General features: G+C 45.2%; 1 protein-coding gene across 1 annotated transcript in view; it reads left to right on the forward strand.

The window, feature by feature from the left end:
- CWF19L2 (CWF19 like cell cycle control factor 2) overlaps positions 1-14776 on the forward strand; it is a 1214198-nt gene that overhangs the window by 859549 nt on the left and 339873 nt on the right. The window contains exon 13 of the mRNA XM_086935247.1: positions 363-575. Coding sequence (XP_086791373.1) covers positions 363-575 — 213 coding nt within the window. The remainder of the gene's footprint in view (positions 1-362; positions 576-14776) is intronic.

Here is a 14776-nt window from a genome sequence, read left to right on the forward strand (position 1 = left end):
GCCAAGGTGTGTGGGGATGAAGTGAGTTTTGTAATAGTTTTATGTGGAATATCCCACTGCACCTACTTTACCTGAAGAATTCACAGCAGCCATCAATATCATCCTTTTTTTGGATTATGGTATGCATTGCACTCTCTTTCATAGTTAAAGCTTTACAGTATACTAACAGGTAACAGATGCATTTCTTAATGTGCTGCTTATTGGTGCTTCTGTCACCTTTGTTGTAAACATTTTTTAATCTAGCCTTTTGTTTATTGAATTTTTTTAAAGCCATTCTTTCAAGGTGAATTTTTGGATTATGTTTAGATTTCTAAAATCCACTTAATAGTACATTTATCTGTTTGGTTTTCTTTGTACTGCAGTTCATGGAGAAAACGGACAAAGAATACTACACTCTGGATGACATGTTTGTTTCCAAAACCGCAAGGAAGGAGAGTGCAGATAAAGAAGACGAGCGAGAAAGAGAGCAGGCAATCTCCGAGCACCGAAAACTGGCTGCACGGATGGAGAAGTGTCCTTACTGCTTTGACAACCCTGAACTGCCCAAGCATTTAATTGTTGCAATTGGCAAAAAGGTCGGAACATATTTATGTTTCTCATTTTTCATGAACTCTTGCGATGTATCCTTCATATGTTTCTGTAGGTGGTAGCAGCCATGTATTCTTTATACAGAGAGTAAATTACCCTTATTTGTTAGAAACCGTATTCTATCCATTTAATTAAAAGTTTGCTGACTTTACAAAGAATAAACACAAGTACTTTATGGAGTCAGACATACAAACATGTGCAGGTGAACACGTACTCACAGGTAAAACATCCCTCTTTCTAAGAATAGCATTTACAATGCTCTTACTGGGTTTGGCCGCCTTCGAACAGATACATTTGATGTTTTTGCTTACCCACACCAGCTTAGGCTTTCACTCAGCTCTCTTCATCCATTGTGTCTCTATCATATGTTCTTTGTGTTAGCTACATCCTACAGCAGTGGGAAGCCTATGTAAGCCATTGGTTAACCTCGCTGCTCTTTCACAGTGCCATGGACTACTATTGCGATATGTGCTGTTTGATATCAAAAATACTTCTTTGCATATAGCCAGGTTTTGCACAATAGTATTTCACTGAGAGGCAGTTTCTGCTCGAGTCAGTCCCTCCAGACGTTTATGCTAGATGCGTGCTTGCTTAAAACTCAGTCATGCAAGATACATTTCGCTAAGAAAGTGTAATTTCGTGGTATTTTCCTAGAATTCCAACAAAACAATGTGTGCAGTTTTGCGAACTTTATGACGAAAATACAACTTTGCGTTCCTGGTCATTGCTTTTGAACATCATTAACAGTTAAACTGTTGGTGTAATTGCCGGTTCAGTTGAACAGAACGAAGTCTGCATTTCCCAGATTGCCCTAATTAATTATTGGGGCACCCACTCTGTAAAGATGCTTCTTATTCCGTAATCATTGTAAAGTTCTTTATTGGCAACTCTGCTAAACATCGCAAAGACGATCTCAACATATCGCCATTCCCTCATCAACTGTCCCTCCCTGGAACCCCACGCAATGCACCCCAGAATAAACTTTTCACTTTCCTCTCTGTCCTAACAATTCCGAAATGTCCTTCAAGACATAAACCTACAACTCTTCCCCTCAAAGTTCTGGGAGGAATGACTTTCCCTCCTCCGTAAACAAATCCTGATTCCACACTCAACTCACCTCTCACATTCCAAAAGCTCCTTCCTTCATCTGCACTCACTTTCCCTTCACTCCAAACTTCAAAAACCTTCTCTTTTTTTTCCTCCATCAACCCATCTTTTCCATAATGCAGAAGCCACACAATTGACTTCTCGAATTCTTCCTCCACCACAGCAATTTGATACCCATTCCACTCACTCCTAGGTACTTCTTTAATCGGTAAGGGCAATCTACTCAAACAGTCCGCAACTTCACTTCTTGCTATTCTGAAATATTCCTTTTTCCACACACAACCAAGGGCCTCCCTTGCAGAATAAAGTTCTTCTGCTGGTGTCAAACTCCTTGATGCAAATCCAAAAACAACTTATTTTCCTTCACCATCATTTTGTGTTAAAACCGCACCCATCCATACCGATGACTCAACCCTCTCAACCATTCCTGAAGTCTCCAACCTTATTAATTCCTTTCCCAATTCATACCTTACTGTAAACTGTTCGTTTCTTACTCTATAATTTTCATGAACAGCATTCTCCTCTAATTTTATCTCATGTTTTAATTCCATAAGCAACCCCATTTTTCCGAACAACACATCACTATACTTCCCTTTAATTTCTTCTGTGAAATCATCATCTTTAACTTCTTCCACTAAATCATCATTCTCACCCAACACCATAACCTGCTCTTTTGCATTCGGATTAAGTATTATACCCAAGCTTGCCTGATCTTTCCATCCTAAAACACTTGGTCCATTTTCTGCAACATACATTCTTCCCTCTGCCACCCTCCTTTTAAACACAAATGTCACATCTCTACACCCCACCATTGGAATGCTTTTCCCAGTGAATCCTCTTGGATTTATGTCACTTTTCATTAGATCTACACCAATCTCCTTCACAAATTTTCACTTCCACATATCCAGATTAACAATAGTATATGGCAATCCCGAATCTGCCACTAACATCACTATTACCCCCGCCACTTCAATTTCACATTGGGGTTTACTTCTTCCTTTACTTTTTACATCCAAAATAAAATCTCTTATCATAAAAACGTCATCGTCTTCATCTGAATCGTCTTCTTTAACTTGTTTCCTCAACTCATCTTCTCCCCTTGTCACATACTTTATCCTCGTAGTTTTATCTCTTCTATAACAAACTCTTGCGTAATGACCAATTAATCCACAAACAGTAAATTTTTGATCTCTTGCTCTACATGCTTGACTGTTCGCTAAATGTGTATAACTTCCACACCTAACACATGCTAAATTATTTGTGCTTTCTCTTTTATATTCATTTTTTGTTGCTTGAAAATATTTCTTCTCCGTCTTCTCTTCATCAAATTTATCTTTCCTTTCTGCACCAACGCTGCTTGCCCTTATAGTTTTCCTCACAACACACACTTCTTCTCTATCTTTTCCTTTCTCTTCTTCCAGGGCTGCTTTTGCACATCGGACTGATACTTCAGCCTTTCTTACTACTGCTAGCACCTTGTTCAGTGTTCCATCTCCCATGGTCCATAATCTTTCTTGCACCCTTTTATTGTTAGTGAGCATAATGACTTGATCTCTTATTAATTCTTCCTCTATCTGTCCAAATCTACATTTCTCCGCCATTCTTTTCAACACGCTCAAATAATCATCAATCTTCTCATCCTGTTGTTGCTTCTTCCTGAAAAACTTGTATCTGTCAATTGCCATACATACCGTTGGTGCATAATATCTCTCTAAGTCGTCCAACGCATTCTCATATACATCCGTTTCATCTTCACCTCTTTCCTTCTTTTGCATCCGCACATATTGCCTTATTCCTTCTGTCCCTAAGGAATGTAGCAATATCCCTTTTTTTATTTCCGGTGTCATTTCTTCATTTTTGGTAGTGAACATATAATTATTGAAATATACTTTCCATTCCTGCCATCTTATTTTTGGTTATCCAGGTTCTGTTAAGAATGGTATTGGTGGCGTTAATGTAAATGTTTGTGACGCACACATTTTCAGAAAGTATAAGTTACGCTTCCAATAAACTTCCCTCTATGTTAGAGTTGTCCTTCCTTTTCCTTCTTTTTTCCTGCTTTTATTCACTTTAATGTAGCAATTATAAAATTACGCTTCTAATAAACTTTCCTTCTTTGTTTGATTTTTTTTCCTTCCTTTCCCTTCCTTTTACTCTGCTTTTATTTACTTTTTTTTTGTTCCAATTACATTCTTCTAAACGACTTCCAACTCTTAAACAGCTTTCCTGATGCTTAACATTCGTTTCCTTCCTTAATTGGTATTGGTGGTGTCCAAGTGAACATTTGTCTTGTACACATTTCCTCTTAATTATAATATTCTTAACGCTTTAAATAAACCTCTATTCTCTTTTTTTTTTATCCTTCTTCCTCCTTCTTCCCTTCTTTTATCTATCACTTTGTTCCATTTTCATTCTTCAAAAGAAACTTTCCGACTTTTTGAAATTGCTATTCTGATTCCTTTCATTCGTTTCCTTCTTTAAAACGAATACGAGTTTTCCCAACTCGTTAAAATGGCCGCCGACGTGATGACGTCACACGCTAGCCAATCAGCGTGTGTACTTCCACTACCTTCTTCACACGTCACAATCGCTGCTTCCCCTGCTGCAGTCCGCAGTGCCAGAGTCGCTCTTCATGCGCCTCTCAGAGCTTCATTCGCTGCACGCGCTCCTCAGCTGACATCCCGCGCCTCTCTGTGCTTCAATCACCGCACGCGCTCCTCAGCTGACACGCGCTGCTTTAAACGGTAACACAATACTTTCTTCTTCTTCCTTTTTTAAAATTTTTAAATCATTTACTTCTCATTCCGTCATTCCGCTCACCTCCGTCTATGTCAATTTCACCATCAGTTCGAATTATCCTCGTCCGTCTGTATCTTCCTTCCACTTCATTTAATTTCTTTCCTTCAAACTCCGTGGGTCCACGCAGAGTTGCCCAATCCTCCGTCGCCAAAATTGTAAAGATGGCTCTTATTCCGTAATCATTGTAAAGTTCTTTATTGGCAACTCTGCTAAACACCGCAAAGACGATCTCAACATATCGCTGTTCCCTCATCAACTGTCCCTCCCTGGAACCCCACGCAATGCACCCTTATTCTAAGAATACACAGACATTCCAGCAAAGAATACCACAACACGACACACTCATTATCAATCATCCTTGTCCCAGTCATATTTATATTATGATACATTGAATAGTCTTCCACCCTGCAGCGACCACCAGCACTGGTCCCATTTTCTGTAGTGCTCCTGCTTGTGAATTTGAAACTCTAGAGCACCTTGAAATTTTAACTTGTTGAAACATGACGAAAAACACCGTACTATTTTATGGGGTAGAACACTGTCAGGCGTTTGTAGATCTCAAGGAAGTGGCCTATCACTGCCTTCTCATCACATGTCAAACATAGGAATAGCCTGCTCTAAAACCATGGAGAGAAAGAGATACCATACTCTGCTGCTGCATGGTTCAGAAGACCCTCAGTCTGATATCATAAGGAAATGAAGAGGAGTTCTCACTTGTGACGCATCAGCCTGCCATTATCTGCTAGAAAGAAGGAACATAGAACATTTCCATCTGAAGGGACATACCGACAATCGGAGAAGAAATACTAACACAACTCCCATAGGAAATGTGAACTCTGAACTCGCGCATCCATTAGGTTTGTAGTGGAACCTCTCAAATAGATCTACTCGTGGGCAGCCCGGAGAATGAAATAATATAAAGCACATACTTGTGACTGAGTACCCTGCACACCATCCCTCAAATAGTGGTCTCAAAAATATCACGATTCTGAGGAAATTAGTTCAGGAGTCATTTGGCAGCAGAAATGAGTGACAGAAGAGACACCAGAAGATCCAACTTGTCTAACCATGTAAAAGTGCATTTGAATGACTTACGACGATCACTGGTGATAAACACCAGTTGCCCCTGGACCTAACTAACCACTGGGAAGTGGATGGGAGAGGATGTGACCTAATGGCTAGAGCGGTGGACCTCAAGGCTGAGGCGCTCAACATTCTGGGATTCTGGGCAAATCATTTAATCTCCCCTGCCTAACAAAATGAATGTGTGTATCTGTAACACAACTGGTGTAAAGCGGGCTGATACCTTCGGATCGAGATTGTGATACAAAAGCACCCCCAACAAATGTGACGCAAACCCAGCTTTTGAGGGTGGCTTAGGATAACACACTCTACATGAAACCTGATGAATGAGCAGAATTGCTGGAGTCCCTTTAAAAAAATTTTTTTAATTCTTTTTATTGAAAACCAAGAACTTTGGCTTCACACTTCTTGTAGCAGTAACATGGTTAATTTACAATACATGCACAGTGAGCCTTGGTAAAGCAGATAGATGCTCAGCAAAGTTCAATCTCTCAGGAACATCGCTTTTACGGCCATTCAAATAGAGTCAGAATGTTCTGACCTCACTCTCTCCCCATCCTGGAATCCCTCTCACAATCTCTGATCACCCCTGCCCCCTATAGCTACTTCATGCCCCCCACATCTGTTTCCATTTTTTGTAACAACCTCTCTCTTTGTACACTCCCTGTTCCGCCTTGGCACCAATCCAGGTCTGCCTCCCAGTCAGTTCCTACCGGTGCCCATTGCCCTTGCTATGTTTGTATAGTGACTCCAGCTCCTAGTTTCAATCATATCTGTGTACCTGGGACAATCCTGCTCCCCTTTAAACCCAGAAGCGATCATTTCGCATCAAGAGGGATTGTCATTGCCGTAACCCTGGCAATTGCTGTCACTCTGGCCCAGTATCTCCGCACCTGAGGGTAGCCCCAAAGGATGTGAGCAAAGGTTCCCTCGCTCCCACAGCCCCTCCTGCAAAACAGGGATTCTGCCCTACCTATTTAATATAGTAGGAAATCCTGTGGAGTACTTTAAATTGGACCAGCCAGAACAGTGCCCTAATGGCTATTTCTCGAGGGCCCGTAAGGGCCTCCCTCAATCACCATCCTCGAATTCCCCTAGGTCCTCTTCCCATGCCAACCTCATGGGGCCCAGTAAGTCAGGAGTTGTTTATTAGTTTTCTATAGATCAGGGACACACCCCCGTGCGGCAAAATCTCGGTCAGTATCCTGTCCTCCAGTGGTGAGGATTCTGGTAACTGCTCACCCTCCAACAGATGGCAGTGCAGGGCATGTGCTAGCTGCAAATGACGGAAGCGCCAGATCATATCCCCCCTGTAGGTCCGCAAATGTTATGTAGGCTTGGTATTACTACTATCGTTGACATCCTTTGATCGACAGGGAGGCAGCCCATGGTATTAGCTTTGCAGAACATCGATGGCATTGGTTTAATCACAACATCTGCCAACCCTTTGTACAGTTCAACCGGTAGACCATTGGGTCCCAGTGCTTTGCCTGAATGGAGCTCGCGTAATGCCCGCACCAGTTCCTCAGTCATGACCTATCCTTCATCCTCTGATAGCACCCGGAGAGCCACATTCTGAAGGAAGTCCATACAATCGGCATCAGTCATGGCAGTTCGGGAGGCATACAGAGCATCCTAGTAGGAGGGATAGGTCTCTGCTAAAGCCGTGTTGGTGGTATGGGTTTCCCCCTGGTTGTCCCTTATCTCAAGTGCCCATGACCTCTCCCTGTCTCAGTTTTCTAGCCACGCCAGGAATTTAGCTGCCTTATCCCACACATAATATAAACAACGCTGTGTCACCACTGTATTTTTCTGTGCTGCGTCCTCCACTAAGGCACGCAAGTCATGCGGGTGTAGTTGCAGTCGGTGTCTATTTATCTCTCCCTCTGCTTCTTGAACTAATCTTTCCAGCACCAGTATCTCTCTTTCCATGTCTGCCCATTGCAGTCAAGATTCCTTTTCCCTACACCCAATTATTGCCCTTGCCCCACCTCCCCCTCCAATCACAGGCTTGAAGGCCTCCCAGAGGGTCACTGCCGAATCCGCTGACCCTAGATTTAAAAAAAAATACAAAGCAGCAGAAATATGTACTTTTACCTGTGTCCAATTATCCTTCAGGTACCAGGTACCCAGTCTTGGTGGCAGATGCCACCAACGGTCCTGAAATCTGGGCCTCCACCAGGGAGTGATCCAAAATTTCCCTCACAGGTGCGTTGCAGCATAGAATCGTGGGAGCTGGGCATGGAGGGTCATCAAATAATGTTCTAGAAAAACTGCCATTTTGTGCTGTGAAATAAGTTTATTGGCAACTCTCTGAGATACGCTCCCTCCATATATCTGCAAACCACCTTGTTGACACAAATCAGGGCAGGGGGCCTATCCATCTTCCTCCAGCTGCATCAGTCGTTCTATCCATGCCTGTGTCTAGAACCGCATTCAGGTAACCTCCTAACAGCAGGATTCCAGGATGCCACTTAAACAATGGGCTCCCCGAGTCAGGTAACGTTGTCTTTAAAAGCTGGGGCGGAGCATAGACCGAGCAGGTATTCAGATCGGTACCCTCCCATGTCCCATTAAGGGCCACGTAAAGGCCATACATATCATGCCACACTCCACTGGAGATAAAGGGTAATACTTTCCTGACGAGGATGCCCCCTCCCTGGGAATCCGATGTATATCCTGCATGGGCCTTCAGTACATATCTCATTCTATCTAAAGCCTTTTAATGTTAACCCCGGAGGTGAGTCTCTTGTAGTATTGTTATGTCAGGGCCATGACGTTGTACGTAGTGCAGGACTAACATGCATTTAATGTCACTTCTCATCCCCTTAACATTCCAGGACCATATCTTCAGCCCCCAGGAGGTGTCTTGTGTACCTTTCGTCATCATCGCCTGGGTGTCTACACTCAGTCACCCCCGGCCCCTAGTGCCCTTCCATGTTACCTGTGGACCATTTAGAGGGTTTGGGGCCCTCCTTGTCCCTCCAATACGAAAAAAGGAGCCATGAAGCTGCAAAGCCTTTATAAACAATGAACTAAACTGTGAACCCCCTAACCCCCACACCCTGCTACCCTGCTACCCTGCTCAGTGGACGTCGAATTATCCGCTCCCCCAACTTGCAAAGTGCCTGTCGCCCCACACAAAACATCTAATAGTTGAGGTAAGTTGCAGCCGCCCGTCAACAGCATTTTGGATAACTGGTACATTCATAACTGAAATATCCCCCATATACATCAGCTTAGACGTGTACGCCGCGGCTCAGGATGGATCTAGCATGTCCCTATGAAAGGCACATTTAGCAACGTCTCACTTGCGTTCTCCTCCTGCCCCATTTCCTCCCATACCCCCACCCCTCCCATATTCTTAAATGATACCTCCCGCCCTGTGTTTCAAAAATACCCTTCATGATCCTTTCCTCCCTGATAAACTCACATACCCCGCATGGAGGATTCAGTTCTTGCTGCCTTTCTGTGGTGGTCCTCCTTTCACCAGGGCCCTTGGACCAATCTTTCTTCTTGTCACCAGGGGCCTCCTTCCCGGCCACCCTCCAGCCAATCCCACTCTACCTCAGTGGTGTCAAAGTGCCATGTCTTTCCATCTGCGATGACTTTCAATTTGAAGGGGTACAGCATCATGTGTTTCAGTACCTTAGCTCCTACTGCTCTTTTACCTCATTGAAGCTTTTCCTTTGGTGTTGCACATGAAGGGTAAAGTCTTCGGTTTCAGTTTATTACGTCCTTGAGGAATAGATCAACACTGGGACCCTCTGGAACACAAACCACTCTTATATTATTCCTTCTCACTTTCCCCTCTTGATCCTCCAGTCTGGCAGCCATGGCTGTACCTTGTTTTGTTAAGGTTTGTGCTTGTTCCTTCTGATGCTTTGTCGTGGAAAGAAGTCCATTTATGTGCGTTTCTACCACTCCCTCTTTTTCAGAAACTCTGTGGTGTCAGCTCGGAGCAGATTGACATCCACCGTCCAGTATCCAATTTAGGCTCAATCAGTGCAATGGATCCCTGTAATTCTTTTATGGCAGCCATAAGAGAGCGTAAGGAGGGTTCTCCCTCTTGTTGCGATTCCCCTCCCCTTCTCTGCTCCCTGGGCCAGTGTCCCTGCCATGGACATCCTCACTGTGTATTTATCGATGTTATTCTGCTGTGGGTTTTAGGGGTCGGCCCTTCACCATTTTGCAGGGGCCTCTTGCTCACCTGCCCCCCTCCCACGTCGGGCCCCGACCCACTTGGGCCAGGCACCCTACGACACCTTCTCACTCGCTGATCCTGACAATCCTTGCCCAACACAATATGGACTTCCAAGTACTGCAATGAGCATAGGCTCCTGCCCGTGACTCACCTCTTTGGGGCGTGCAGACACACCTAAGTCCAAAGGGTGCCTACAGTTATCCCCCCTCATTCACTCTCCTGTCTGTGTGAATCAGGATCTTCCTCTGCCCCTCCAGCAGATAGCACTTCACCAGCAGGGCTAGGGTACCGCACCTGGGCTTGTTTATTCTCCACGTGCCTTCTGAAGAAAAGTGGGGAAGGGAGGATATTCCAACCGGCAAACTATGTCCTGATATTGGGCTGACTCTCTCTCTATCCTCCTCCTCCACAGCCGGGCTGGCACTCCGCTTCTCCAGCCAGGCTCCTATCCCAGGTCTCTCCAGGCTCCACTGCCATTTGCTGCATAGGCCGATACCATGGGAACGCCGCCCACAAACCCTCCAGGAATCCGCGTTCCACACAGACATTGTGAGGCCACCCACCATGGTAAGTTGGTCTCCATCTCAGCCGCGGGTAAGGGCAGGGCCCGCAATGGCCTACCCAGCACCTTTTTGCCTCTGGTGGCCCGCATCTGCTGCACCTTTAAGCCCTGCCTGGGGCCCTCTTTTCACACCATGCTCTCCGGTGTGTGCTGGCTCGTCCGCAATTGTGGCTTTCCAGATCCGACCCCTGACAGGCAAGTGATAATCGGCCTAGGCCACCTGTTGCTTCCCACAGTTACCAGCTCTGTCGACATGCAATATGTGGAGCAGGGGCGAGTCACAGAGCCCAGAGCCTCCCGGCCTGTGGGGCTTCAGCCACCATCTTCCCAAGGCCTCCCGGCCAGCCTTAAGGCTGTCTCACGTCCCCGCAGCACCTCCCCGCCGCTCCTGGGTGCTACAGCTGAGGGTCACCGCATCACCTTTCCCTTCAAGATGGAGCTGATGGTACAGGATATCTGGAGGGTTATCGTGGGATCATCCACGGCCGACGCGGAGTCTGTTCAGCCGGCAGCCATCTTCCTTGGCTGCAAGCCACGGCCCCTAAATGCTGGAATCTCAATATGATATTCAGGACCATAGCAGGACCTTACTCACTTAGCCATTTAGAGCTGAAGGGCCTTTGGAACAACGCAAACCTGCAAACAGGGAAATTGGACGTCTTTTGTTGTCATACCAAATATCCATGACCCGCTTTCACATATGTGTCACCTGCCTTGTCCTACCTTGAGCTGCATCTACTATGGACTTGAGATTTCTTGGTTAAGGTGCCAACTGTGACAGTCCTGTCAAGACAAATCTGTAAGGTCCAACACCAAAAAGTCTAGCCTTAACAGCTAGGCTTATTTGTTCGGAATGTATAAACAAGCAACTCTGTACGTTTCATAGCCTAATGGTCACAACACAGTAATGAATAAACTACCTGAATTATTATCAAACACTTTCTGTTGCATTTCAGTCCATAATTTTTCTTTCGTCCACTGTGTTCTTACAAACAGAAACAGCCACAAAATCACATGGGAAACTGCCAGAGCTAAAATAAAATGCCTACCTCTACTTGTACGAAAAGGGAAAGGTTATCTGGAAAACTGCTAACTGGGTGCTTGATTTATAAGCTGGCAGTTTATCTTCCAAATATGCTGTTCATCAGGAACCCATCCTCATGCCTAAATTAAACTGGACATTTGTGTTTCTTACGCAAAATAGAGCGGACATTTAGCAGAATTAATGGTGGAAGGATGATTGAAGTATACAAGAGCCTGACCAGTAGAACACCAAACCACCCATCTCTAACTAAGGTTTATTTTGCAGGCCTTTGACTATATCAGAACATGTGCTCTCTTGGGATACAGAAGTCCAGAGCTCATATTACCTACACTTTTTCTGAGTTGAAGGAGGGACACTTGTGATAATTGACTCTGCCAACCTCCCCCTGCAGAAACCAGTGAAGTCCTGTCATGATATCCCCCCAAAATGGTTGTGCTTGTGTGGTGGCAGACTTTCAACGGGACGGTTGCATGAATAGAATATTGGGCACCATTGAGGCATGTTAGTCACGCACTTTAAGTGTGATGAACAAGTCCCCTTTGGTAAGGCTCTTTGTGATGGATAAACTTTCTAACCACAGTTTCCAGACCTTTTGAATTCCTCAGGCCATCAGACTGTATCTGGAACATTTCATAGTTTTAGCGTCTGCAACACCAGCAGGTGGACACCACTCCTGCACACTGACAGTGGACTCTGTGGCAATGCATTTCTGACCTCTGCAAGTGACAGTTTGGAGCCGTATATATAGGTGCTCCCCCAGCTCTATCTTTTTTGGGCACTAGAAAATAAACGAATAGCACGCCGCCCTGATCTTCTCTGCTCGGATACTCCCTGTGTGGCCCCTATGGCCACGAGCAACTGTAAGTCCTGCACAAGAATGGAGGGATCGATACTGTATGAAGACTAGCCACTTCCATGCAATCTGTTTCAGTGCATTGTTGATGTCATACGTATATTGTTCCAGCTGCAGTATTTTCCATGCCCTGTTAAGCCAAAGCTACTCTGTGGGTTGTTGATTCTTCTCCCTTAAACAAGCCACCTCTAGCTTTGCTGCAGTTAGTAGCTGGTAGTTTAATTTTTAATATCCGATGATTAGCGTTCCCTCTCCCAAATCATTTCCCTACCCCTTTAAAAGTACAATATTTGGGTAATCACAGAGTGCTTTCCCTGTCGCACTTTTATTGTTTTCTTATGTATTTCCATTTATGTATGATCTTTGGGCTTAACCACCAACTATGGAGCATATTCTCCAACCCAGTCTTTTCCTCAACAGTCCTATTTATATTAGTAACTCTGATTTAGAGGAGTTTAACTTAAATCCCAACATGCTCTGCAATTTTGTAATAAGACAGCAAATGATGGGGTAGCACTTCTACGGTTCAGGAGTATATCATCCGCAAATAAGTTGACAGCAGGCTTTTCACCCCCATTTGACACCCCTTCATTTCAGGTTCTCTCATTTTTGCTGTGAGTGGTTATACTGCGGTAGCAAGGAGAAACAGGGATATTGGTCTTCCCTGCTGTAGTTTGCAGTTTCAATAAATATCCAATGAAACCCTGGATAAAGAAGTTGATTTATTCATAACAAGAGACCCACGACCAGTTCCTTCAGCATGCAGTGTCTATCTTCAAATTATGCACATGGTCAGCGAAGGCTACCGCCCCTCTCCCTGTATGCCCACATCAAGCCAGAACACAGATGAAACGGAGCATGATTTGTCTTTGGAAGGCGGGGGTCGCAAAACCCCCCGGCCGTATTTATTAAGATACAAAATAATAAAATTGTTAAACAAAATATACAATTTTTATGCAAAATGATTCAGAAACATTTAGATACATTTATATCGACAATTGTGATTGGCTAGCCTTAACAAGATTCTAATACAGCTTGTTTCCTAACCAAATCTAGCATCCTCATCTGAAAATTTTGCATACTAACATTGATGGCGATACGGCAAGGTCGCTAACCAGTGTCATGTCTTACAAGCTGCGCCCTTACGCAGGTGCGCATGCGAAGCCGGCCCGTTAATTACCCGGTCCACCCCTGCAGCCGAGCCCATTAATTACTCGGTCCACCCTTGCAGCCGAGCCCGTTAATTACTCGGTCCACGCATGCAGCCGAGCCCGTTACTTACTCGGTCCACCCATGCAGCTGAGCCCGTTAATTACTCGGTCCACCCCGTGAACTTCATTTAACCAGTGAAGGAGGGCCCTAACTTGCGTTACCAGCTGCCCCTGAAGTTCTAGGAGGGGCCAGTGACCCCTCCTCCCCCTGGGCGGACACCTCAAAAGGATGATGCCGCCCCTAAGACCTTAAAATAGCTGCTCACCGGTCACGACCTTACTGCATGTCCAATACCCTAGTAAATACGACGACCTGTGGAAAAAAGGAACTAAAGAACAGCTACACTATCTACAACACATGTATGACATACAATCATCAAGCTACTATGGGAAAAAAGGGCCTAACAAACAAAAAACATTAACAATTACATCTTTACATTTTCCATGCAATGAGAAGCCAATAAATAATACATGAAAGGAATACACAACTCACTCCTACACAAAAGAGTTTACTGTGATGTCTGCGTCAATGAACATCCTAAGGGAAAACAATAACATAACAGGTATACATAATGCACAACACAGCTTAGTTCCAGGGATGGTGGGTGGGGAAAATTAGGAGGCCCTGGGCGCGGGGCACGACCAGTGTGGGGGAGCGTCAGGCGACAAGAAGTGCCAACTGAGCGCTCCCCCCTCCTTTATTCGAGGGGAGAGGGCGGGACGCCCCCTCTCCTCACCCGTCGACGCCCGCCCCTCTGACCCGGAAGCTGCACCACGCCTCCGGATCAGGGATTGGGCGTCGGCCGACCGGTGGTGTGGCGCATACCTCCCGCGTGCCATTGGGCGCCGGGAGATCACGCCCCCACACCACCGGCAGGCAGGGGAAGAGGGGATCGCCGAGCCGCCATGCGGGCGGGGGTGGCCAAGGGCCCCCCTTTTTCACATGGTCAGCGACGGTTACCGCCCCTCTCCCTGTATGCCCACATCAACCCAGAACACAACGAAACGGAACATGATTTGTCTTTGGAAGGCGGGGGGGTCGCAAAACCCCCCGGCCGTATTTATTAAGATACAAAATAATAAAATTGTTAAACAAAATATACAATTTTTATGCAAAATTATTCAGAAACATTTAGATACATTTATATCGACAATTGTGATCGGCTAGCCTTAACAAGATTCTAATACAGCTTGTTTCCTAACCAAATCTAACATCCTCATCTGAAAATGTTGCATACTAACATTGATGGCGATACGGCAAGGTCGCTAACCGGTGTCAGGTCTTACAAGCTGCGCCCTTACGCAGGTGCGCATGCGCAGCCGG

Source organism: Lissotriton vulgaris, chromosome 8 (assembly GCF_964263255.1).
Source record: "Lissotriton vulgaris chromosome 8, aLisVul1.2, whole genome shotgun sequence".
Classification (NCBI taxonomy): Eukaryota; Metazoa; Chordata; class Amphibia; order Caudata; family Salamandridae; genus Lissotriton; species Lissotriton vulgaris.